General features: G+C 42.9%; 1 protein-coding gene across 3 annotated transcripts; it reads left to right on the forward strand.

Moving 5' to 3' along the window:
* mpp3a (MAGUK p55 scaffold protein 3a) lies at window positions 1-26,013 on the forward strand. Of its 3 annotated transcripts, XM_079564445.1 has the most exons (20): window positions 1-165; window positions 7,173-7,234; window positions 7,362-7,480; window positions 8,082-8,159; window positions 8,565-8,645; window positions 8,745-8,882; window positions 9,114-9,195; window positions 10,869-10,954; window positions 11,126-11,200; window positions 11,503-11,699; window positions 14,021-14,085; window positions 16,366-16,386; window positions 17,096-17,137; window positions 18,245-18,310; window positions 18,931-19,086; window positions 20,595-20,675; window positions 20,762-20,855; window positions 21,308-21,416; window positions 21,518-21,646; window positions 24,509-26,013. In XM_079564445.1, the coding sequence occupies exons 2-20, from the start codon at window positions 7,210-7,212 to the stop codon at window positions 24,686-24,688; spliced, it is 1,824 nt and encodes a 607-aa protein (XP_079420571.1). In that variant the 5' UTR covers window positions 1-165; window positions 7,173-7,209; the 3' UTR covers window positions 24,689-26,013. The 3 variants fall into 3 exon arrangements, with proteins under 3 accessions (XP_079420571.1, XP_079420572.1, XP_079420573.1); XM_079564446.1 differs by lacking the exon at window positions 18,245-18,310 and having other exon boundaries at window positions 2-165; XM_079564447.1 differs by lacking the exons at window positions 17,096-17,137; window positions 18,245-18,310 and having other exon boundaries at window positions 2-165.
* Window positions 26,014-27,623: the final 1,610 nt, after the last annotated feature.

Genomic DNA, 27,623 nt, shown 5'->3' on the forward strand with positions numbered 1-27,623 from the left:
AGAGGCTGGGGCTGAAGAAGAGGCATCCCCTACAGCGGCGAGGAGGCAACGGAGGAAGCAGGAACCACCGCCAGCGCGACCGGGTGGGAACAGTGTGGCTGCGCCCGGGAGGAGAGACGTAAACACGGACACGGACGAGCGACGGAGACCTGGCTGACTGGGAAGGTATCTCGTTTTTTTTTTTTTTGCATCCCCCCCTCCTCATTTGCGCTTACGGTGCGCGAGAGACAGCGCATGGAGCGTGTTGTTTTCATTACGAGCCAGTGCCGCCAGCTCACGGCGTGATGTTTGCGCGGTGTGGCACTGCGGAGTGATGCGGGAGATGATGAGGGAGGGCCGGCATCACGCTCTGCACAGGCACGAGGAAGTGTAAGGTAACGGGGGGGGGGGGGGGGAAACGAGCCAGGGTTATTACGCGTTTAGTGTGTCGATGGAGGCAGCGTCTGTGTCATGCCTTTTCTCTTTCATGTTGGGATAGTTCGGGTGAGAGACCACACCCGCTGCGCGCTGGATGGATCTGCCGGAGATGAAATGATGGAGGATGCGTGATGGTCATGTAGGAAATGTTCACGTCTTCCTGGATGAGGGCCAAAACGTGCTAAGCGCTGCTGGCCCCCGTGCACACCGCGCTGCCGGTGGATTAGCCTCTCCTGTAAAGCTGCTCACGCACCTGATCGTTGAGTCTATAGGAACATGTCCAAGATGCACACAATAAAAGGCTATAGAGGAACTCGACTGCCAAGCTGTGAATGATTACTTAATAGCTACTCGGAGTGGGCAAAGCTACAAATGGTCAGCTAGACAGTGTTATAATGATGATCAAAATAACACAGTAATGTTTGGGTGCTCTGAGGTTCTTCTCTTTGCAAAGTTATGTGTCAGTTCTGAGGAAAAATAGACCTACTCACAATACAGATGAATTTTCCCCACATAAAAACACCCATAATGAAAACCGTTCACTTTCCTGGGTGCAATTTTAACTTGACTTTATTAGCATTTTGTTGTCCTGAAACATTTGGCAAGGTTTCCCCAAAGATAATGTAGTAAACAGCAGCTCACATTGTATTAATCCAATTGTAGCCAAATGCTTTTATTCTGGTTTTGAAGACGTGCATTTTCACGAAGAGGAGGCTGCAGTGCAATAATCTGATAAGACTTCCAGATGGCCCGTATCGTGATCCATCTTACCCCGGCCCGGACTAAACATATTGTTGAGCAAGATAACATCAATCGCATTAACACGGGACATGTATGTGAATGATCCTTATAACCTTATTGTGCTGCTGGCAAATAGTGACACGTTTGTTTTCATTGTTGCAGAATTATGATAGATGATCCTCCTGTTTGATCCTTGTGCATTGTTTTGCTACTGGCAAGATAAGGCAAGGAAAATGTCTAAAAAGTAATGATAGTTGAAAACCGTCCTTCATGCATATACCGAGGCCCCAAGATTGTAAGGGTAAAATCAAAGATGTCATATTTTGTCCTAATGTAGGGTTTCAATGGCTCCATGGTGCACTATGGACATTGGATACCATTCTGTTGAACCATGCATTGTGTGGTTATCTCTTAGGTTTGCAGGTGGTGACAAATGAACTGGCTGTTGGAGCTTGTGACTTGGGACAAAAGCCTGAGAACACCTGCATGGTTCCTGCCCTGGGGCTAACTACCCCTTAGTTTCCCTCTGAATACTGTATCCCTATGCCCGTCCTATAAAGTCCTATTGAGTCATTCCTTTGCAGGAACATCCACTTAACCTGTTACTTGCCGCCCCCCTTGGTCAGAGGGCTGGGGTTAGGGTTAGGTTTAGGGTCAGGGGTTAGGATTAGGTTTAGGAACGGCAAATGTCATGTAAGTCGTGTTTTACTCACACAGATTTTACACATAGTTTTAAAAATAAGAAGGCCTTGGCTTTCAAATGAGGTGTCACACTGGCATACAGGCTGTAAGCTCTCCTGATAAAAGTCTTTGATATTTGGATATGCATAATTACTAACCCTCGCTCAAACCCTAAACCTAACATAATAATAATAATGCTAATTATAAAGATGCTTTACATTGCACTATTCGTTCACCCCATACTCGGTGGTGGTAAGCTACTACCAGAGCCACAGCTGCCCTGGGGTAGACTGACGGAAGCAAGGCATCCAGTCTGCGCCATCAGCCACTCCGACCACCACCAACCACTCACTCACTAACTACATGCACTAGGCTTCCTGCTGTTCCCAAACAGTCTTCCATCCAAGTACCAACCAGGCCCTTCCCTGCTTTGCACCCAAGGTCTGACGGGATTGGGCATCGCAAAGGCGGTTTGGCTAACCCTAACCGTAAACTGGCAGGCAACAGGTTAAAGATCTTCAGGCCAAGCCCTCCAGTACCCGGGCGTTGCTCCTCGATTGGGGTGCTCCCTGCCATGTCTTAGTTGTCTTAGCTTTTACCTCATGGGACTGCGGATGGAAATTAGCCTTGAGCTAAATCCAACACTAGTTGTCTGTTCATTAATATGCACTGTCCCATTCAAATAAATTAATAAATGAGATTCAATTAAATGAAGGATAATCAAGTCTGCATTCTCAGCCTGCCGAAATCAACCGAGAGGGTTCAGCTCTTATCTCGCTTGGATACTAAGGGCTGGGATCTTTTACAGCGGAGGAGGAAGAGTGATAGACAGTAATAGTGATCACGTTGGTAGTTTAGGGCAGAAGTTCCCAAACCTTTCAGGTCACAACCCCCAAAATTAGTTGGTACTATGGAAGTTGTTGCCCATTTCTATTACATAAATGGATCACGCGGGCAATATTATCAGAATGTGAATCAATTTTGTCAGTACTTAGGTCTGAAAACTCCAACCACTGACACTGCAAAATGTGTGTCAAAGGTCGTTAAAGCAGTAAGCCCCGAGTGCTGATCTACTGATACAGATCTGGTATGACTGTTTTGGATTACAGGGGCATTATTTAACGCTGAAGTGAATGTGCATGTGAGACTATGGCCTGATTAGTGACGCTGCCGTTATGTGACCACTGATGACCTCACAGCTGTACAGTGCAGCCAGTGTGAGTCTCTAAGCTTTTAACTGGATTTGAACTGAAAACGTCATTTCTGCTCCCATGAAATGCCCACAGGGTGACGTCTGATGTCTGCGATTTTATTTGTGGAGCGGCGCCATTTGGAGATTTGATGCCTCTTTTTTTGTTTGTTTGTCGGAGTGACGTGAGTTGGAGTGAAGCTTTTGAAAGAGGTGAAATAGGGGGGAGACTTTGCGGCGATGGGCGTTCATTTCAAAATGACACAAATACTCCAACTGTGGTGTGGTATAACGTTACAGTTTTAGAGCACATGGTGATTTGTATTTGCATTCAAATCAACGTTGCATTTTCCAGATTCAGAATTTGCAAATTCCAAAAGCTGCAGTTATTTAGTTCATATAATATCTTCTGCAATAAAACAATATCCTTTCTCACTAGAGCGTTATTATGTTTGACACTGTTGGTAGAAATGCATGTGCTTCTTATATTAGCTGTTCATATTTCAGTTTCCTCTCAGATGCCATTGAGCTTTGACTGGTTTAAGAAGTGCGCTGTTGGCTAAATATATGATCTAAAATATGAATTGCACATGTAATCACAATCACAAAATGTGCTTAAAACCATGCAGCCATGGCTTACAAAATACACAATTTGATAATTTGTTGTTTGAAAGCAGTACAAAGTAACTTCCTTACCTTAATAAATCCTTTTCGTAGTCCCTCTGGGGGTAATACAAGTGTTAATGGGATGATTGGGGGCTCTTTTATCTCCCCCTGTGTCTCTGGCCAGAAAACCACAATTGCAACTTCGCTGCCTTCAGGTCAGAGTCACAAATACACACTAATGGAATCATGAAGAAGAAGCTAACAGGCTAATGGGCAAACCTAACTTTGGGCTAGTGCCACTTAAAGCAGAACTAAGCAACCCATGCCCCTAGAGGCCATAAGCGCAACTGCAGGTGTCATAGCAAGTTGTGATTTTTTTTTAACATATTAATTGTCCGTGAGAGTAAATACTACGCTGACAGAAAAGGCGGAGGGAGAGAGGGATATTGCACATCCAATTAAACACTATGGAAATATTTTTTTTTCCCACTCAAACTTGGCGGTAAATACTGTTTAAATGGTGCTAGCCTGCGTTTAGCCTGTTAGCTTCTTCTTCGTGATTCCATTAGTGTGTATTGGGGCCTCAGACCCGGTGGCAGTCAAGTTGCAATTGTGGTGTTCTGGCCAGAGACACCAGGGGAGATGAGAAAACTCTACAATCATCCCATTAACACTTGCATTACCCCCAGAGGGACTACGAAAAGGATTTGTTGAGGTAAACAAGTTACTTAGTATTGCTTTAAACAGTATTTACAGCCAAGCTTGAGTGAAAAAAAATATCTCCATTGTGTAATTGGATGTACAATATCCCTCTCTCCCTTTGACTTTTCTGTCAGTGTAGTATTTACTGTCACGGACAATTAATGAGTAAAAAACCGCAACATGCTACGACACCTGCAGTGGCGCTTATGGCCTCTAGGGGCATGAGTTACTTAGTACTGCTTTAAAGACCCCTGCAACAAGCGCAGTCTTCCTGACTTATTTCTTCATTTAAATGAGAGCTGGAGAATCATAGCAAGGGTTTCCCAGTGGCAGTGGTTGAAGGACGGGTCAATGGATAATGCAAGGACACGGATTCTCCGCCGAGCAATAAAGGGAAGGAAAGACAGAATTTATACAGCACCTTTCACAAGACACGGTCACAAGGGACAATAATTCCTTCACTCTACACACTCGGCAGTGGCACGCTACGTATGTACATTATGTATGATGTATAGGTGTGTGGAAGCACCTGCTCTGAGGGAGATTGACAGAAGCGCGGCTGCCAATCAGCTCTATCTAAACCTCCGATCACCGCCATTCACTCACACACTCACACACCTCGCATACATAACATTTATATCTTAACACTGAAGTGCCCATCCGCTATGATCAATTTCCAAATACTGTTTATGAACAATGCTTCCCACCGCTGAGTCCCGCGCTAAACTCCTCACTAAAAATGTGGCGTTCCTAAAAATAGCCTTGCATCTGTTTCACAAAACCTCTCCACTGCTCTTTATGTAAATGTTCTCATTACACCGGCGCCGTCAGATTCAGCTGTACCTGTCACAGCAGCGGGGGGTGGGGACGGGACAGAGCGCTCGCTTTGATTACAATTCCTTTCAAGTGTTTTGCAATGGCGACTGAATATGTATGTGTCGTAGTCCTTTAATTCACAATGCACATTCGGTGTTTTGCTTGGCTCTAGGAGTATATGTTGAAAAGAAAAAACAAAAGGCAGTTGCTAACATAAAAAGCAGCAGACTCCAAACTACCTACAGTCGTCTCCATGTGGGGTTAATAAGATTCTGGTTACGGCACAAGACATGCTGTGCAGAGAAAGAAAGGAACTGTCTTGACAACATTTCAGTTTGGTATCCACCTTGTCATAGTTTCCTTAATCCTTGTCTATTTATATGTTGGTAATTAGCAGCAACGGACCGGCAGACCATTATGAGTGGAATATGCAAATGAGGCAAACCCACGCCTCAAACTTCGAGCAGCATATATTACAACGATATTGCACCAAACAAAACAATGCCCTATGCAAATCATGTGCGCTTGCTGAAATCCAAACCTAGATCTGATGTCGGACTTTTAGACTGGTCTGTGCAGGGCTTTTATACTGTGGAGGAACCCATTTGAATTGGATGCGTTGTTTTAGCAGTGTCACTTACCTGGTGCATTGCAAATCCAAGATGTTGTTAATATTCTGCTCACTGCATCGCTGTGTTTACGCAGGATTAGTAATATGTGTTAACAATCCCCTGACTGTTGCATAGTACCTCATAATCTGAGAACAGTTTGCTATTTGTTAGACCACGGGGTTCACAAATCTGCATCTCAGTGTTAGGTAGTGCAGTGTATACATTCACAGGTAATGTTATATTTTTTCAAGGGAATATATTCAGAAACAGTGAGAGTCCGAAATGGGAAAAGATTAATTTACAGCAGAAATATTGTGCAGTTATTGAGCCGTCTCTTGTACAAAATAGTTGTGCGAAACTCTCCATATTGTGTTCCTGCTCTCTTGTTGCTGCAGTGCAAGCTGATAGAGTGTGTGGATTAGGTTATTGACCCCATAGTGAGAGGAAGTATGCAGAAGCAGAGGAGAAGTGGCACTGAATATTGATCTGTGTGGGCTACCGTAATACAGACGATGGTTCGGGTACGGCGTCTCCTGCGGTTGTGGGACTTTTATGAGCTGCTGTGTATAATATTGTTTCCAGGCAGGACATTTTAGACAAAAGAGCGTGGCGCAACAAATATCTTATGCCCTGGAATGTGGAAATGTCAGTGGGTGATAGAATGAGAGGAATTATTCCTCTCATTAGTGATCCGCGGAGGAACCCCTGCCTACAGGGACTGGACGTTCTTCTGAGAGACTCCCATCTATATCCTATATCTCCTGTGGTTCTCCCCGAAGCCCCTGAGGCTCGTCTCCATCTGCTGCTGACGCTTATTTGGACATTGCCTCTGTTGGACATTATGTTTGCCTGGACACCACATTTGCCAGAACTCTGCATGGTCTTGTCTATTGTTTTGTTTCATTGTCTTAAAGCTGCATTATTCAACTTTTAATGCAAAAAAAAGAGTTGATATTTGTGCTTATTGACCTTGTAGTGACCTAGTGGCTTTGAGTAATTAGCGTGCCACCTTTACGTTTGATTACGTTGGTCTTTACAACGCTCCAGGATCACTTGTTTTGTAGGTTTTCTGGAGAGAGGGTCCATCAGCAGTGAAAACCTTCCAAACAAATGATCCTGTAGTGTCATAGAGGCCACTGATGGAAAGTAAAGGCGCCATGCTGACCACTCATACAGCCGCTTAGTCACTACAAGGTCAAATACGCACAAATATAACTTTTATTTCCCCGCTTAAAAAGTTGCATAATGCAGCTTTAATGTTTGTGCAGTCCTGTGAGGCAACTCCTGCCTTCCGTGTCCTCACATTATTGGAAACCAAGCAGTATGCAAATTATACTAGTCAACATACTAGGATGTTTATGCTTGAACGTTGTACTCCATGTTCATTAGTCTGTGCTGTCTTGGTGCAGGTTTCTCCTCTGACCTCGCTGACCCATGTAAGGAGCCATGCCGGTGCTGTCAGCAGGAGCAGGTGAGTGGTCCAGCACAGATGCCCCACAGTGTTTTCCCGGCTGCGGTCGCATCTGTTCACTCTCTTCTTCCTCCTCCTCCTCCTTCTTCCCTCCTCTCTTCTTCTCTCTGTTTGTCTTCGTCCAAAGGGCTCCATGAAACGCTGGCCCTGCTCACGGCTCAGCTGCGGCCCGATGCCAACCACAAGGAGGACATGGTGTTCCTCCGAGATGTCTTCAGCGAGAGGAGCCTGGCCTACCTCATGAAGGTCAGTGAGATTCAGACGATTATGTTTGCAGTTCAAACTCTGTATCCACAACTAGAGAAACAGGCTGAAGACAAGACAAGGGATGAAGAAAATAACATAAAACAAATTACACCTTGATTCGTCACATGCACCTTTTTCAGCGTACACACTGTATCTATAGGCACTGCAGGTTAGGCAGGAAGATAAGATTAATGGGAAACTATGTGTACCTTTTCATGAAAATGCCTTTATATAAATCATTTTAAAATATACACAATACACATATGTGCCTGTATCAGTGAGTATGCAATTTATATGATTTATACATGTGCCATGACGGCGCTGCTTTGCTCACAGGTCACAGCTTTAATAACGACCCTGTGTTTTCAGCAAAAACCTTGCGCTAATGGCAGAGTATAGCGCATAATATACAGTGGGGAGTCTATGGGTCAGTTTCCCATAGACTTTCTATTTCTCACTTTTTTCCCACACAAGGCACCGAAATGTATACATAGAATGATTATTGTTACTATGCCGTAAAAGTGATATATACATATGAAAGTAAAGGGAAAAAAAGTTTGCATCCCTGTCAGCATATAAATTATAACTTGTTTTCCTCCAGATTCATGAAAAGCTGAGGCAGTATGAAAGACAGAGCCCGAGTCCCCTCCTCCACAGTGCGTCTACTCTCGCTGAAGATGTAAGTATAAAACTGCTTTTGATTAAAGGCAGTTGCACCACAGATAAATGGACATATTCCAGGGTAAATGAAGGTCATAATAATAATAGAACTTCTTATGAACAAAGCTTCAAAATCATCCATCATTTCCTCACTGCCGATTCAAGTCCTGATCATGAACCGGAATACAGATAAATGAGATGAATCTGAATATGTCCAAAGTGCAGAGTCATGTTGATGTTGATGGAGTGAAACCCCATATCCTGCTCCCCCAGTTATCAGGGGGGAAAGTGCTGACTCGGGGCTGATCTCCCGTGTGGAGATGTCTGCCCGCTCTACAGTGAACGGCACGGTGCATTATTGATGTCCGCACGCCTGGGGTTACTCCGGGTCACGTCTCACATGTGCGCTCTCTGTGTGTGTCAGGTGGCCGAGGAGCTGCAGTGTGGACCAATGAGCACCGAGGAGAGAGAGCTGCTCCATCTCCTCACCTCTCCACATCTGAAGGTCTCCATGCAACTTTGAATTTCTGTTTCTGGCAGGGTTTTTTTTTTTTTCAGTGTTCATTCTTAGATCAGGTTCAAACCCTCTTTGTTTTCTGATCAGGCAGTTTTATCGGTCCATGACACAGTCGCGCAGAAGAGCTTTGACCCGGTGCTGCCTCCACTCCCGGACGACCTGGAGGATGAGCTCGATGAAGAGTCCGTGAAGATCGTGCGGCTGGTCAAGAACAAGGAGCCACTGGTGAGTCGTCAGTCTGAAAGCTTCTATATTGTGGTCCTGTTAAAGACTTGGTCATTTCATCAAAGCACCTTCACTGAGAAGCCTTCCCTTCGTTTCCCTTCATTTGATTTGGATTGTTACCAAAAACCTAATCCAGTTTTATTCTCATTATATGTAAGTTATGAAGTACAAATGTGCCAATGTGTGCAGTTGCAATTACAGTAGTTTGTATATTTCACTTCTGTTTTGCAGGGAGCCACCATCAGGAGAGATGAGGCCACTGGAGCTGTACTGGTCGCTCGCATCATGAGAGGAGGAGCAGCCGACCGCAGCGGTAAGGGACTTCTTTGGCCAAATTCTTATTTTTTGCCAAGCTATATCAAACATTTTGTGAAAACTCATTTAGAGATCTTGCCATGCAGATGATGGCCACTTCTTTGCTTTATAGGTAGCTAGAAACTATACCTTCTGTACCACAGGAGAGCATAACTTACCAGAAATATTGCCTGATGGAACAAAGTATGGTAACACTTTATTTTACAGTACCCTCGATACATTGTACCTAACTAAATTTAGTACAAAGTAATGTGCTCTTAACAATGTGTAATAACTTCTACCTATAGGTTAGATACACAATGGAATAATATGTATTAGTAGTTTGTAGGTACATAATGTAATAAGCCATAACTCTAACTCTAACCCTAACCCTAAGGGTCTCGTGTCCTATTACATTATGTGCCTCATTATGTACTAATACAAGTTATTCCATTGTGTATCTAACCCATAGGTACAAGTTATTACAGATTGTTACAGAGCACATTACATTGCACTAAATGTAGTTAGGTACAATGTATCAAGGTACTGTAAAATAAAATGATTTATTTTTAATATGCGTATCAGTCATTGCATTTGTGCCACTAACCAACTTAGTTTGGCAGGCTCCAAACCTTGGCTTACAGGCCTGTTTTTATTATAGTAGTGGAATGAAATTTGTTTTGCTCTCCTGAATTGAAAAGGAAGACATTTGGAGGGAGAAATATGCATCTAATTATAAATAATATTTACAGATTATGAACAAGCAGACGTGTTCTTATTAGTATTACAGTGACAGATAAAAAGTAAAGATCCTCTTTGCTCCCTGAAAGTTGACAGAAACACAGAAACATGTTTATACAGTGGGAGGAAAATGTATGTGAACGCTTTGGAATTTCTCACATTTCTGCCTAAATTGGTCATAAAATGTGGTCTGAACTTCATCAAATTGAGTAAACAGTGTCGGCTTAAACTAATACCACTCAAACAGTTACATTTTATCATATAACATGAAAACCATACAAACCAGACGGCTGGCGAAATGCATGAATTCGGTTCTATACGATGCGTGTTTCAAATAGCGTTTAAAAAAAAGAAAATTACAAAACGCAATATGTGTTGATTCTGTGACGCACCACCACAAATCAGTCTATGTGTGGGAAACACTGGCACAACATGTAAAAAAACAGGACAGAGAGGAATAAGTTGCACCAAATAAAAGTCAAACAAAGGCATGTGTAGTTTTTGTTGGAAAATATAAAATAAAAATTATGCATGAACCCGCAGCACATGAATCACAGATACCAATTCACATGAGGATGTATCGCTACAATGCGGTGAGGTGCACCTGTGTGTTTCTGTTAGGGACATGCCTGGCTCGAAGGTAAAATAATCCACCTCTGTCTCATGCATCTTTAATGCGTTTCTGGTTTTCTTGCTGTGTCGAGTGCTGGGATCTGCTTTCATCGATAACACACAGACGCCGCAGTGACTTCAGCTCCAGGCTTTTGTCTTGAGTGCATACATTACACACAGACACTCACATGTACGCCGCCCCCGTCCCGAGGGGGAGTGCCGTATCGATGTTTGATAGACTTGAGTTCCATTGTTTTGACTGTAGCCTGTATAAACAGTAGTGATGAAGATGATAAAGCGTGATCTGACCCTTATCCCGTGACTGTGTGGCCCTGACAGGACTGGTCCATGTTGGGGATGAACTCCGGGAGGTCAATGGAGTCACCGTCATGAACAAGAGGCCAGACGAGATCAGCCAACTACTGGTAGGTCAAACAAGTAGCCACAATATCAGTAAACTAGAACAGTTCAGTTTTAGTTTTACTTTTCCTAATAATAGCTGTATAATGTTTGTGTTCCCTTTCACTTTAGTGTAAGGAGTATTTGCATAAATGTTGTTTCTTACATGGCCTGGTCTGTCTCTATTCTTGGTCTAGTCTCAATCCCAAGGCTCCATCACTCTGAAGATAATCCCAGCCATCAAAGAGGAGGATCGGCTGAAGGAGAGTAAGGTAGGGAGAAATCTACTGTATAAAGCGGCTTTTATATTTCAGTTGTTAATATTAGTAGTTGTAGGTGTAGTGGTAGTTTATTTGAGCAGTTAACATTTCTTTTTTTTTTCTCAAAATGTCACAATTATACAGTTATGGAAGCTCAAAGGGAGTAGACAGAAGCAAGAAGCTTATAAGTGCCTACCCGTTGTTCATGTAAATGACATTTGCATTTCATGATCTTACAGTTAGACTTTACAATTCTACAATATTAATCTCCGAAAGCAAAGCTTCCCTGACTAAACCCAAGCTATTGTGGTCAGGTGTTCATGAGGGCCTTGTTTGACTACATCCCCCTGGAGGACAAAGCCACGCCCTGCCAGGAGGCGGGACTTCCGTTTAAGAGAGGGGACATCCTGCAGGTGGTGAGCCACGACGACCAGACCTGGTGGCAGGCCAAAAGAGTGGGGGACAGCAACCTCCGGGCTGGGCTCATCCCGTCCAAGCACTTCCAGGAGAGGTACGGGCGTATGTTTGCATTAGTGTCATGTTAGTGCCATGTCCGTGGGTTAAATGTCTTTCTTTAAAACTCTTCTCTTTATAATCTCTGGTGTTTCCATAGGGCTGGGCGATTATGGAAAAAAAAATATCACAAATACGATCCCATATTGATAGATCTCAATTTTCGATTATATTTTTTTTGTTTAAAGGAAAAAAAAACAATAAATGTGGTCTTTCCTGGATGATGTAAACAGATGCTGCGGCCAAACTGCAGACTCCAGCAAAAACAAACTCCACACTTCTAGCGTCACAGTACGGCATCCCCATGTCACCCCTTCACCTGGCCAAGCAACACACAAACATCTGCAAAGGAGACGCAAAAAATTGGTCACAGAGTGAAGCGCTAACAACTTATCATGTACATAAAGACATGAGTAAACTGTGCATTTACAAGTAAAAAAGACGGTCAAACATACAATTCACTGTTAGAATTCCAGCTAATCCAACACTGCAGCCTCAAAACAAATCCACATGGTCCAAATAGTGATCGATAGTTTCCTCTTCGAAGGTTTAAACTCTTCATCCCCGCGTGTGTCCTGGTCCTCTGAGGCTCCCCGTGTGTTTCTGTTCCGCCCATTCTGCAACTTTGTGGCTGATTTTACATGTGAAATCACCAGGTCCTCTCCTCTTTGTGCCGCATGCATCATCCAGTGCTTCCTGTTTGTTTGGGCCGAGTGTTTCCCTGGGATTGACCTGACAGGCGCTGCAGCATTGCGCGTCCATATTTTTTTCCAGACAGGTCTGGCCAATGCTCCTCGATTAAAAAGCACCACGTGCTTATCGTGATCGACCTTTATTAAAATCTCGATTAGATTAAAAATTGCCCAGCCCTATGCTTCCGTATCTAAAATTCATTGCAATTTAATCTCAAAGGTATTTCCTATACACACACATTATACTTCAAAAAACAAAAATAGGACAAAATAGTCCAAAATACCTGAAAAGCAAAAACATTTCATTTCACAGCTCTCAAAAATATCTGGATATAAATCATATATCGATATTCAACCAAAATATATCGGGATATGAGTTTTAGTCCATATTGCCCAGCTCTACTCTTCATTCAGTTGGAAGTTAAAAGGCTAAATGAAGAGTCCCAAAAGAATCATGTGCAGCCACAATAGGGACATGAACTGTGTGAGCGCATGGGAAGAAAGATCCACATAATTTGCTTCCTTTAGGTATATACTGCCTATTTATTATTTTACTTTGTTTATATAATGACAAAAGCATAAATATAAAACATAACAAACCTTAAATAAATATGAAAATGTACATAAAATGTCTTGTTTCTCTTTTGTAAAGACAGGACTGTAAAGGTTTTGAAATGCTCAAGATTTTCTTCCTTAATTTCGCAAATCATGAATAATCACAAAATTGCCATATTTTTCCTCACAATAATTGTATCTTGAACATTTTTAATCGTGACACCCCAAAATTAATGTTTATGGTTCAAAAACATAATTAATGAGTAACTAATAGTTCACTAATCATTTATACAACAACAAAAAAGCTAAAATATAATGTTAATGTCATTGTTTTGGCAGGCTACAATTCCCAAAATTTCCAGGCCATTGTTCTCATTGAAAGTTTCCGGAAATGTATTAGGAATTTTCCCTCCCTTTGCAACCCTAGGTAGGTTGATAGGTGATATTTATTCATGATTTTTCAGACTGTTCCACACATCGGCGATTTTTGCAAAGCCCTGCGAGCCGACTGCTGCTTTGATACTGAGCTCCACAAAAACAAATTCAATTCCACATGTCGTTTTTGCATTAGCCTTTAAACTGGAGAGGACTTTGTGGAGTTATTCCATCAGTGCAGAGTTTAGCACAGACTTCAACGGGCCGATACAGATGTGGGGTGTAAGTGTCATAATCCTGCTCTAAGATGATCACAGCAGGCACCAAAGCCTTGCAAACACTGCTGCGTCTGAGGGATTAACAGCTCAGCCTGAACTGAAAGGAAGGGTCACTATAAGGAGAATATTGTACCATCATGAAAGCCGGATCGTTTAATTAATTAAGAGTTTAGATTACATACTCAAAGCGTATACTGTAGTGTTCACAGGATCCGAGGTGTTTGTTGTTTTCTGTGGTTAACTTATGGTTGTATCAATAACATGGCGATATATTGTGCAGCCCTATTGCACTATCCAATTGTCTTTCATTTTAACCAATATTTGATCCTTACTTGCCTCCATCTTTTAAGTTCTCCTCAATATGTTTGCCGATTACATTAAGCTTCTCTGCTTGTCTGCTCTTCTGCCTGTCCCTCCAGACGGCTGGCCTACCGGATCAAAATGGGCACGCTTCCAAATCCCAAATCCCCTAAAAAGCCGCCCGGTAAGTTCCCCATACCCGGCGTGGTTCTGTTGCAATTCCCACAATAATAATTACAGTTGACGATCTCCTCCCGTGCACTCAGCCGCCGCCGTATCTCTGTAATTCCTCTGGCTAATGCACTCATGTGTTCACTGACATTTATTGACCTTTTTTTTTGTTTTTTTTTGCTCGTAATTGGCATTTCTCATAGGCATTAGGCTCCATTGTCTGTCCGCTCCTTTTGCAGCCACGTTTGGCATCGAGGCTTTTCCACATGGAGCAAGGGGTCTCTGATATGAATTAATCTCTTTCACGTTGACTCCCATCTGGCCGCCGGCAGCCGCTAGTCTGAGCTTATCCACCGCCAGACAGTGTGCATATTCTGTGCAAAGAACTAAATGCTCTTACCGTAAGATATTATTGAGTATAAAGGCAGCATGGCTGAGTGGCTCGCTCACCTACAGCAGGAAGGTCCCATGTTTAATTCCTGGGCTGTGTGGGTCTTTTTGGGTAGAATTTGCTTGATCTTCCCGTACCTGTGTGGATCAACTGCTGTTTTCCCTTCATCAACCTAAAATAAAACTACTATCAGTGTTGGGGGCAACGAATTACAAAAGTAACTAGTTACACAAATATTTTAGTTTTTTCAGTAACTATAATATATGACATATTACTTACGGGAGTATGTCAGTCATTACATTTCAAATGACTCGAGACTTCTGGCAAAACTATTTTTTTTCAGTTTTCAGGTATTTGAACATATAAACTTTCACCTGGAAATAAAAAATATACCTAATCTTCACAATAGCATGTTTAAATATTGCACTGATTGAATGTTTCTCCATAGATTTGTATTGGAAATGGTCATTTCAAGGGCCAATTCCTCTAAAGGCATTTTTCTCTCATTGGGGCAACAACATCTCAATATCAGTAGCTCCTCCAGACATTTTCCAGCCTAGGATTGAATTTTTTCGGAGGGACTTTTTAATACCCAATTCCTAGCCTGATTTATTGAGTTTTGAATGTTAAAAAAATAAGGCGAAATTTACATTTTTTACAGATTTTTTCTCAACTCTCCTCTGAAAAGCCTGAAAGTCCGGATAAATGCAACATTTTGGGCATTTGGGCATCACCTTATTTTTATATGAACACATAAAATGAAAACTTGCAATACATTTATTCTTCATATTTATGCCAGTAATCTTCAGCAGAAGTTTCAAATTGATATCTTTGAATTAAAAGAAAATCCTTATTCACCTGCAGTGTAACTCTTAACTTAACTCTCCTTTCAAAATAAAGTTCTAAGAGTAGTCAGTTTCATCTTACTTTTTAAATATGAAATTTCAAGCACCCCCCTGATAATTCATCTGAAAACCCTGTAGTATGTCTATATACTCAGTACTCTTTCAGGTATCAAGTATCGATAGTAATGTAAAATGAAAGGCTAGGCATCTGTTACACTTTGCTTTGCTTCTTTGTTTAATCATTAGACTAATCAATCCATATCAGTGTACTTTTGAATTGATCATAGGTATTAATGCATAATATGCAGAAACATAAGCTTTAGTGATACTAACATTGAGTGAAACGACCCCAACGAGAACAGTAAAGTGTGCACCTTAACCTTAACCTGCCAAAACTGTGCATACTTACAATATGACTTTAGTGGGTGGTCATCATGTAGTGGCTGATCATCACTGCCAGCTTTTGTACTGTCAGTCGCTTGTTAAAAGGCAGGTGTGTGTGAAACATGCGGATGCGGTGTATACAGTGATCTGAGGGCAATGGGATTAGGTCAAAGCCAAAGGGAGACAACAAGGGCTTAGCATAAGTCATCGTCCCGTCGGAGAAGAGCCTCTGGGACGCTCCTGTACTGCAGGATTAATGTCCCCCAAACCCCGCGGGACCTCCAAATGTCAGGAGAGCCTTCTAACACTGTCACTGATATCCACTGAACCACAAGGGTATAGCTAGTGCTTGATAATACTTTGGTTTGCGTGGATGCATTGTGAGGATAACATGTTTTTCGGCAAAATCAGCAGTTTTGTAGTAGTTGTAGAAGAAGTAGTTGTAAATATACAGTCTATTATACAGTATTTTAATATGTCAAGCCAGCCTGTACATCAAATCACCAGTCACTACTCCATCTAGTGGTATAAATTGATTTAACTGTGATAGAAATGTGCAAAGTCAGACAGTATGTGATGTTTAAATTAACCACAAATGTAAATGTATTAAACGCTGTGTTCAAGCTTTCACTTATACTTTTTCTCTGTGTTTCTCTATGTCCTGCTTTTCCAGACGAGCAGGGCTGTGACAAAGGTGGGTTCCTGAGAGTCTGTGAAGTCCAATAACCGCATGCAAACCTTTTTGCTCAAAAATCCACATTGACGACTTGTTACAGCGCCCTCTGGCGTTGAATGTGCGCTGTACTGTGTGCTGTATGTGCGTGCGTATGTGAGAGAGAGAGAGAGAGAGTTTCCTGCCAGTGACATTTGGGATTTCTCTTCCAGCTTAATGCCTTGCCCTCCTGCTGCTGCCTGCAGGATAGGCAGTGCATACGTACTCCCTGGAGGGTAAAGTCTTGCATAGTGAGAGTAGATCGAAATACACTTTCTTTCTCTCTTTGTTGTTTTTACGTATACAGAGCTACAGAGTTTTATTCCTGCTTTTATGAAACAGGATTTAAACTTGTAGAGTGATTTTTACAAACATCAAATGGCTGTAAATTCTAACACTTTGCCATTTTGTATTTGGTATGTGTGCGTGTGCTGTGCCGAGAGGTCACAAGGATGTCCCGTGTTTGGCTCAGAGAAAGCTGGAATGGATTCAGTTCTTTTTCGTGATGCTAAATCTCTTCAGGCGTGTGGTAGATTCCCTCTGAGCTCTGGCCGCCCTTCACTGCCTGCTGCCTCAAGCCCAAATGAAACCCCGCCCCTTTATCTAACCCCGCCCCCCCCCACCCACCCACCGCCCGTAACTCTTTTACCCTGTGCTTACCCCGTTTTTTCCCCTTGCTTGCTCCTTACAGAGGACTGTGACTGTGAGGGCTATTTCAATGGACAGTACATAGGTGAGAGCGTGCGCCTCTTCTCCTCTCTGCTCCCCGCTATTTGCCTGCTGCAGCCTGGCTCTGTGTTAACCCACCCCACCCCACCCCCTGCCGTGGCGGGACCTGTCCTGGGCCGGGTGAGGGTAAGAGGAAGGTTTAAGGGGCGTCGAGACACAGCCAGGAGGGACTACAGAGAGGAGCAGCTCGAGAAATAACACACGTCACAGATTGTCAGCGCAAAACGGGGACTTCATTTACATTCAGGAAGTTTAGGAAAGCGGGTGTCACTTTTTCTGGTGCTTGAAATAAAAAATGTTGACGTATTCTACCGGCAATCAAACATTTTTGGTTTAGTTTCTATGCAAAATACAAGAAAATTAAGTAGAATTTCCCATAAACGTGGCTATTACACCTATTTGACAAAGTTTCAGATGATATAAGAACATGGTAGCAGGCCTGTATTGAAAGAACAAGACACTATATTGGGCATTTGAGTGGTTGGATAAATCCGGAGTGAGAAATGGGCCTTGACAGTCAGGTTAATTACTGGGTTTCTCTTTATTCATGGCAGATAAACCATGGAGGAAAGTGAAAAGCCAGATGTGAACCTGCCTTATTCTTATATCCGCGCAGCAGTTTCAACTCTACCGCAAAAACAAATTGCTTCACCCTTTTCCGCCTTCCTCCTACCTGCTTTGCTTTTTTTTTTGTTTTTCGACCGACCACGACGTCACTATAGCCTGCCAAAGCGAAAGCCTCCACGGGGTGAGAGCTTCTGTCCCCACATGAACGATGCTCCGTATTGGAATCACTGTATCTTCTACTGTCTGTGCTTCTTCCTGCTTCCAGCCCCTCCCTCTGCACTCCCTCATCCGACTGGTGTTTATGAACCCCTGAACCCTCCTCTGTGTGTGCCCCTCCTGCATCAGGCTGTCCTCCGCTAGTAGCCCGTGCACTGCCCTCCCCAGCCTAACCCCCCCACCCCCCTCTCAGCCCCCTCCTCCCTTGTGCGGAGTTCTGCCCTGCTGCGTTGGTTGCATCGCACATGACCCGGGCACGGTGTTGTCTGTTGCTCGTTCAGCACTGTGTGGAGCTGTGGGTTGTGTCATGCTCTAACGCCACTTACAGTCTCTCCTAAGTGTAAAGCAGTGGCGCCCTCCTGTGGCCAGGTGTTTTCATGGGAGTTTTACTCAGGTACAGTGCTCGGCTCTTTCCTCGGGGGTTCACTGCACTGCGGGCCACAGACACACCTCGTTCCGGGACGTCTTGTGTGTGCATTTTGTCCTGGGACCAGGCTGTCTGTGTGTCCTGCCTCATTGCTGTAACACTCACCGTATTAAGCAGCATGATAAATAATGATACAACAATGAACGGTAATGCAGTGTAACATGTCACGGGTCATTTTGAACTCTGTAAGTGATCTCCTGTCTGTCACGATGAGGATTTCGCAGTTGCATGATAGACACAACTTCTTGGCGAATGATGCTTTAAGTAAACCATAATCAGAGGTGGAAAGTGTAGCAGCGATGATCTAAAATACTTGTTTCAGAAATTCTTCCACCTCTGTCTGTCTCACAATGTTTCACTGTAATTGGCTTTTGGCATTAACAAATCAATGGGAAGTTTAATGCATGAGCCTCTATGCACTGATAAAAGATGGTATTGATCTTACTGCATTGTATCCGCATCATGCCACTCAACTAACCCTGTTGTTTTAATTGTCATGTTTTATTTGTAATGCCCTCAGCCTAAAAGACATAACTTAACACTTCCTTCCTCTCTTTCTCCCTATTTTCCCGTCTCTCTCTCTGTAGCCGGTTTGCGGAGGAGTTTTCGCCTCAGCCGAAAGGACCGGCAGGGCTCGGCAGGCGAAGGCTCGGATCCGGGAGACCCAGACTTTCTGACCTACGAGGAGGTGACTCGGTACCAACAGAGGCCCAACGAGAGGCCCAGACTGGTGGTGCTCATCGGTGAGAGAGACTACAGAGAAATATATATGTCTGCAGTGACACCTACTGGAGCAACGTGGCATCTACACTGTGTCAGAAAGTGGTCGAGGCAGTAGAAAAGATAGCTGTAGTCATTTAAACACAGCATTTGCTATGAAAATGAACTGGATACTTTTACACATTTGGAAACTAAGAGCTGTTAGACAATTATATACTCACCACTTACTTGAAAGAATACATATACTCACCACTCACTTGAAAGAATATATATACTCACCACTCACTTGAAAGAAAGCAGAGTTTTTGGTTTGTCACCTGTAGCTTCAGTTTTTAAGCAGAACTCCCACTTAAGCAGCGATAAAAAGAGAGAAAGGATGTTATTACCTCCGACAGGGACAGTCCAGATCTACATCAGGACACCGTTTTACTTCAGATAAACGTTTCTAAACACACTGCGCTGTTCGACAAAGTGAAGGCGCTTCATACGTCAAAGATCTGTTATATAGTGCGAGCGCTCACTCTGTCACTAAAATTGTACCATAACTGTTCCAAAAATGGCTAAGGCAGAGTGAGCGCTCACTTTGCAGCCATTTGGTGCAGCTGGAGTTTAGTAAAAAACAGCAGTAACTTCAGGCTCTGCGGTGCTTTCGCTAAAGGTAAAGAGCCAATGTTGTCAGTACTGTGTTGTCACTGCTTTACTCTTGGTCTAAAGGCTGATTCATACTTCACAAGACGCAAGCACTTCTTGTTCTTGCACCCTGAGCTGCTGAACAAAATGAAGTCTTTTGCCATGTTGCCATGTAACCGTCGTCAGTTACAAAACGTTTCCATGGCGACAAGGCAAAAGTGACTTTATTTTGTTCTGCAGCTGAGGGTGCAAGAACAAGACGTTCTTGCGTCTTGTGAAGTATGAATGAGCCTTAAGAGCTCTAATTTCTTATTTAGTCCAGGCTCTGCCATCTATGATAATGACTAAAGTGCTAGTAAGTTATAGCTTTGCTTTCGCTTTAGAAAACATCTGCATTTGCGCTGAAGCTACTCATGAGTTCAGGCTGTTTTAGACTCACCGCGGATCATTTATTGACGTTTGGAGAGAAAAAGTACAGAAAATTAGCACCCGCCCCCTACCAGAGCTTTACCTGCCCTACACACAATTAAAGGGACAAGATGCAAGTTGGTCATTTTTATACTTACTTCTGCCACCTCAGGTCTTACGAGTGACTGAAGGTTCTATATTGAGCTCATGCATCACGGTGCTTTGGACCCGAAGTAACACCTTCTTGAGTGACAGTGCAGGATTTTAGAGGCAGTTGTGGTGAACAGGTCTGGGCTCATTCTACACATTGGGACATTGCCGGAACATGTAGGGGGAGGAAAATACTTAATCTCAACATTTTGAAACTCTGTATAGTCCCTTTAAGAATATTATTTACAACTTCTACTTCTATTATGTACAACTTCTACAGTGAAGCATATGTTCATGTCTATACACAAACTGCATTTCACAGTACTGACGTTGCTTTGTGCAGGTTCTCTCGGAGCACGGATCAACGAGCTCAAACAGCGGGTGATCGCAGAAAACCCTCATCGATACGCTGTGGCTGTACCTCGTGAGGAGCCTTTCGTACTGTCGATATTCCTCATACAAGTCCGAGCAAACATATCGTTTACATTCTTGTATCAATCATCTTTTCAGATACCACAAGACCCAAAAAGCCCCATGAGAAAGAAGGAGTTGAATACCACTTTGTGATCAAGCAGCAGTTTGATACAGACGTCATAAACAACAAGTATGATTTCCACCTGCTTATACGCATACCATGGAAAATCAATGTTTGAGCTTGTGTTATATTGTTCTCAACCTGAAGTTTTTGCTTCATTTTACGTAGACTTGAGTAATAATGTTTGCTTCGGTCAATTCTTCTTCTGCTGCTAATGCGCTCCAAACTATATTTCCTGTTTTTTGTTGCACAATACATATAATTCAGAAGTCCCCTCATCACTTATCCCTATTTTACACTCAAACTGCGTTCATCAGGGCACTATTTATTTATTAGCATGTAGTTAAATGACTCGTATCTTGGTTTTCTCATGTGTAATTCCCCCTGCTGCCAGCGGAGGGCTCTCCAAGCACCGTGCGAGATCTCATTCAGTTTATAAGCCACAGTTGTACATGCCCAAATACAGCATTCAAAGTTGAGTTGTTTTCCGTGAGCTTAAAGTGTGACCTGTTTGTCTGCAGATTCATAGAGCACGGTGAATATAAGGAGAACCAGTACGGCACAAGCATCGAGGCCATTCGCTCAGTTCAGGCCAAGAACAAGATGTGTATTGTGGATGTGCAGCCCGAGGTACTGCTCTTTCATAATCCTCAAACAAAGCAACAATATGAGTTTAAAGGAACTCAAGGCATATAGTGTTTATCGTACTGCATATCTTTTGCCCCCTATAGGCTCTGAGGCGTCTGCGGACCGCTGAGTTTAAGCCCTACGTGATATTTGTCAAACCTCGCATCCCGGAGAGCAGACGGAGGCGCAGCGCTGCAACATCACCAGGAGGGGGCGACCACGGGCGCATCACGGTGAGTTTCTATAAAAGCTGAGAATGAACTCTGCTTATTTATCACAATGTACGTAATCAGTTCAGTCCTGTCTGTATATACTTTGTGTGACAGAGCAAGTAATTGCAGCTGTTTCAGAATGAATTTATGTGTATAACTTTTTATGATAATACTGTTTTCTTAAAGCAGTTGATTGGCAGTATTTTGCTTACATGCTTGAAGAGTGGGTGAACAATGGGTGATTACAATAAACGGAATGGCTAAGCTTCGGTTCTTAGACAGCAGGTAGAAATTTAAGCAATTTGACTGCGTGAGTCCAGATTGCTTGGCAAAATATACAATCTCCGGAGGAAGCAGAAAGTTCTGCTGCTGTGAAGGAAATGGGTTGATAAAGGGTTGTGATTGGCTCCGTTAGACGAGCTTAACAACATGTTAACAAGCAGTCAAAAACTCTACACAAATAATCAAAATGGTATTATCCATCTTCGCATTCTCCCTTTACTTGTATATAGTATAGTATAGTATTTATCCATCCATCCACTTTGTTCCTTTATCTGGATCTGGGTTTTGGAAGCAGCAGTCTGTGCAGAGATGCCCAGACTCCCCTATCCTCTCCTATTTTAGGCCCGCTGAGTCACCACTGCCACCGAGCAGTCAGAAATCTGGGTGTGGTTATTGAAAGTTCCTTCAAGTTAGACCAGCAGAATAGTTCAGTCGTAAAAGTAGGCTTTTACCAGTTACACCTTCTCAGTAAAGTAAAGCCCTACCTACCACACGCTGATCTAGACCGTGTAATCCATGCTCTCTACAGTTCATCCAGGGTCATCATAAGCTTCTTGGTAACAGCTCTGGTCAGTGCTGTCCTTGTTCGGAGGTTAGAAGGACGGCCGGGTCTTGGTAGGTTTGCAGTAATGCCAGACTCTTTCCATTCCTGGATGATTTATTTAACTGTACTTTGTTCAAAGCTTTGGGAATCTTTTTTATAACCTAACCCAGCTTTATTCTTCTAAATAACTTTATCCCGGACCTGTCTGGTGTGTTTTTGAACTTCATGATGCAGTCTTCTCCACAATAGTCTCTTAACAGACCTCTGAGCCCATCACAGAGCAGCTGCATTTGAACTGACATTAGATTACACACAGGTAGACTCTATTTAGTCATTGGGTCAACATGTGATCATTCAGAAATCATCAAGCAACTTCTGAAGGCAGTTGGTTTCACTAAAAGGAAAGGGGGGCCCACGTTTCAGTTTTTTATTTATAAAAAAAAGCAAAACAAAATCATGTATAAATGTCATTTCACTTCACGACTGTGTGTCACTTAGTGTGTGTCTTTCACATAAAGTGTCAATTAAATATACATTGGGTTGGATAAGTATCGGGGGCTGATACTTATCCAACCCACTGTAGCTCCTGTTCTGGCCTCCTTAAACTGGCTCCCAGTGAGCTACAGTGAGCTACAGGATTTAAGGTCCTATTGATGATTTTTATGTGTTTAAATGGCTTGGCAACTTCTTACCGGCCTCTGTCTGTCCATGTCCCTAAGAGGACAACCAGGTCAGCAAATTAACACATTGAGTGCCGCGCTGTTTTTGGCATTTAGCTGTTGAGTGCAAACAATCCAGACCATTTTTTATGATATTTCTAGCATATTCCATGTTATAGCTATGGACACATTCTATGGCTCATTTTAAAGCTCTCCGTAGGTGAAAACAGTTTAATTCTATGTGCCTCGGTTCCGGAGAAATCCAAAGCTAAACAGAGGCTAGTTTAATCTAAATCACAGCGGAGATAACTAGGGTTTTATGCAACACTCTCCTTTCTGATGAAATCCTCTCCAACTCTCTCCTCTCTGGACAGACACTGACGTTGTGGGAAGAAGCAAATGCATAAATATATTAGTTTCAAATCAATTTTCAACAACAACATTGATGACACGTTTTGAAACACCGCGTGCTGCCGCAGATTGATCGCCTTTTATCGTGTGTGCATTTAAACAGCCTGGTTATGGATTGAAGACTCACCCCGTTCGTTTCTCCACCGCCCTTGGACCAATTTGGACCATTTAAAAACTGAGAGAAACATTAAAATCCCTACTGTTTCGATATGTACGTGTGAAGCCGCTGGGATTTGTCAAATGCGTTCCAGAGAGCGAGAGAGACAGCTGTCTGCTATGCAACACCACGCCCCCGCGGACAAAAAAAAAAGGAAAGAAACGCAATAATATATATAAAATGTCCAGATCCTGACTCTTCACAAGTTTTGATCGTCATTTATTTCACTTCTGTTCATCACAGACCTATCAAAATCACGCATAAGGTGTATCAGAGTGTCTAGTTTCGTAATTAAAAAATAACGCAAAAACTTGTTTTTCCATTTTTGGCATGTGTTAAATGTTGCTAGTTGTTCCGAGATCATGGATGAGGCGGTGACTGTGCTTTTGCTGTTGCTGTTGCGGCGCCCACACTTTGGAACAGTCTTCCCCTGAGTGTCTTATATATATTTTTAAATCTCTTTGGAAGACCCATTTGTTTACACGGACGTCCAACACAAGCTGAGCTTGTTTGGTGGTTCTTATTATTGCTACTGTTTGTGAGTTACTTATGTATTTTAACTTTGTTGAAATTTCGTGTATTTTGTATTTACCGTGTACAGCACTTTGGGCAGCGATAGATTTTGTAAATGTGATTAATACATACATTTGACCTTGACCTTGACCCATCCATGCAAGTTTTTTAGCTCTTTGGATTTTTTTTTGATTTTTTAGCCTTAATACATCCTAAAGCCAAATGAATAAAACACAGCAAAGAAGAGGTAAAGTGACAGTAGGACAGTTGGACAAACACTACTTTCAAAAGACTAAACCCGTTTTCTTCCCTGTCAGGACGAGGACCTTCAGGAGATGCGTCAGTCGGCCCTGCAGATCGAGCAGCAGTACGGACACGTCGTCGACCGCGTCCTGATCAAAGAGGACTCGGCCAGCGCCTGTGTGGAGCTGCGGGGCATCCTGGAGCGGCTGGAGAGAGAGGCCTTCTGGGTTCCCCTGTGCTGGGTGCGCCCCTGACCTCCCCCCCCCTCACACCCCGTTCTTCAAAGGCCTGCTGGTCAGCCTGGGACCTCCCCCTGCAACGGGCTGCTACAGGACAGTCCCAAACCGGGGAACCAAAGGGAGACGATGATGTCAGAAAACGAACTGTCCAGACTGTCTTTCTTATTCATGAATTCAGGTAACACATGAAAGGCCCGTGTTTTGCTCTTTCCGGCTTTTTGACATCATTTCTGAATCCTTTGTGTTTCATGTTTAACCAACTGCATGAATTAAAAAAAACAAACTTATTTTTAATGAGAGAACTGCATTGCGGGAGAAAGCTCAAAAAGGCGGATCGAGCATAGCATGGGACCTTTGACCCCTCACCCCTCCGCTGTAGCTCTCACAAAAAAAAAGACCGAACATTTGCAGCTTTACTTTTTTGACTCCCGTGGGCCACCGTATCCACCGTAGCATGGACTTTTCCTTTTACCGAATGCTTCCCAACCACACCTCCTACATAGCAAGCAGCAAGACAAAGCAGTCGCCCACTCCGCAGTAGCCATAAGAGCAAAACGACCTATTGTGAATGCTATTTGAAACCAATGGTATTTTTTTGTTTATTTATTTGATAGGAGGAATGTGATATTTTTTATAAGCATGAATTACTTCTAGTCTTTACGTGTAAATATTGTAAATGTCTCTCGTGTGCCAACGACGACACTCGTAGCACTTCAATGCAACCTGTTTACCTTCGATCCTATCGACTGGAATGACTTTTGTACAGCTCCTTTGGCGTATCTGTATTTGACTGTCGTGAGTGGACAAGATGGCGGACGCTTTAAACGCCTCTCGTCTTGATGATCAGGGTTTTAGTCCGTGTACTTGATCTGTTAGTTCTGTCAAATTTGATTACGGTCCTTATTTATTCGGCACTTATCCCGAAAGTACAAACGAAAGTCTCCTTCTAAAATAAAAAAATAAAAAAAGAACAATGATTGTTGTAATGCACCCATCGCGCTAAAAGTTGAACGTCTTTGTCCTTGTCGAAATGTCGATGCTGAATCTTGTTGTCTCGGTATTAAAATTTGACACGTTTGTCGCTCCGTGAAATAAATATGAGATTGAAATGAAGCGGATTCCTGACAGATGGATTGTGTGCGTGAGTGTGTGTGTGTGTGTGTGTGTGTGTGTGTGTGTGTGTGTGTGTGTGTGTGTGTGTGTGTGTGTGTGTGTGGCACGGCTCACGACCCTGTTTTGTATTATGTTGTTTAACGCTGTATGAACCATGAATGTTGAGTTTGTGACTTGTACAAAGTGCCATAATAAAATTTAATTAAATGGCTGACTTAGACGCGTGTTTCGTTTTGGTTTTATTCTTGTGTGTGGATGATGTTAAAGAGACTATAAGGAGTTTAAAAATGTTAAAATTATGTATTTTCTTCCCCCTACATGTTCCAACAATGTCCTAATGTGTAAGCCCAGACCTGTTCACCACAACTGCCTCTAAAACCCTACACTGTCACTCAAAACGGTGTTACCTCGGGTCCGAAGAGCCGTCATGCACAAGCTTAATATAGAAGGTGCAGTTACATGTATGACCTGAGGTGGCAGTAGTGAGCATAAAATGGCTAACTTGCATCTAGCCCCTTTAAATTAGTAATTAGTACAACTTTACAGGAAAGCAACAGCCACTAGTAATGCTATGACTGCCCATTACAGTATCAACAGATTCGGATAATATCGGGACAGCCTGGTGGCACAGGAGTTAGGGGTCTCAAAGGTTTGATAATGGGTCAGGTGTGGTCTTTCTGTGTGGGGTTTGCTTGTTCTCCACCTTTCCTAACCTTCCTGGTGGTCCAATTTCCCTATTACAACATGAAAACACAAAAAAGAGATTGTAAACTCCAGTGGGACCTTTCTGATAAAAAAAACAAAAAACAGTTGGACAGTTCTCTTAACCCCCGCCTTAAAGCAGTACTAACCTTTAATAAATCCTTGTCGTAGTCCCTCTGGGGATAATACTAGTGTTAATGGGGATGATTGGGGGAGGTCTTTCATCTCCACCTGGTGTCTCTGGCCAGAAAACCAAAGTTGCAACATCCCTGCACCGGGTCGGAGGCGCAATACACACTAATGGAATCACGAAGAAGAAGCTAACAGGCTAACGGGCAAAGCTAGCTGTGGGCTAGCGCCACTTAAACAGTGTTTACAGCCAAGTTTGAGTGAGAAACATTATCTCCATTGTGTAATTGGATGAACAATATCCCTCTGTCCCTTTGTCTTTTCTGTCAGTGTAGTATTTACTCTCATGGACAATTAATGAGTAAAAAACCGTAACATGCTATGACACCTGCAGTGGCGCTTATGGCCTCTAGGGGCATGAGTTACAGTACTTAGTAATACTTTAGCAAATTTTCTCAATTACTGGAGCTTGCAGACTATAGGCCAGTGTCACGCTTCGTTTGAAAGCTAAGACCTACAAAACTGATCAAAGATTTGTCCTCACATTGTCACTTTTTCGTGGTATTTTTGGTGGGGTTTTTGTCACATTTTTGTTGTGATCTAGTCGCTCTTTCGACGCATTTTCATCACTTTTTTCCCCCCTGTTTTGTTGCTTTTTCCTCACTTTATGGGCCCTTATTTGCTGTGTTTTCATCCTCATATACGGCTTGTTTTTGTCGCTATTTTGACGCTTTTTCCAAGAAGCTTTTAGAGCTGGAGAAAATGTTCTTGGTTCAGGCGGGGGTTAATAGTTTAAACATGTATTTTCACTACACAATTGTACCGAAAAGAAATATGTGGAGCTCATTTTACCATACTTTACTGCTACTATCGTCCACCTGTGGTACGAAGCCTGTTACTGCTCTGGCAGAGACGGGTGGTTTCTGAAACAGACACGAATGCACACTTGTACCATCGAGTGCACAAATTATCTGGATAAAACAGGTCTCTCCATTTTCCCCATCAC

The sequence above is a fragment of the Gobius niger genome (assembly GCF_951799975.1).
Source record: "Gobius niger genome assembly, chromosome: 10".
Taxonomy (NCBI): domain Eukaryota; kingdom Metazoa; phylum Chordata; class Actinopteri; order Gobiiformes; family Gobiidae; genus Gobius; species Gobius niger.

What these genes read in the sequence shown, in the direction of transcription:
- mpp3a (XM_079564445.1), top strand. Translation starts at nt 7,210, where the DNA reads ATGCCGGTGCTGTCAGCAGGAGCAG. An exon ending in GGTGCTGTCAGCAGGAGCAG is followed by an intron (nt 7,235 to 7,361) that starts GTGAGTGGTCCA and finishes CTTCGTCCAAAG; the next exon opens with GGCTCCATGAAACGCTGGCC. An exon ending in AGGAGCAGCCGACCGCAGCG is followed by an intron (nt 9,196 to 10,868) that starts GTAAGGGACTTC and finishes TGGCCCTGACAG; the next exon opens with GACTGGTCCATGTTGGGGAT.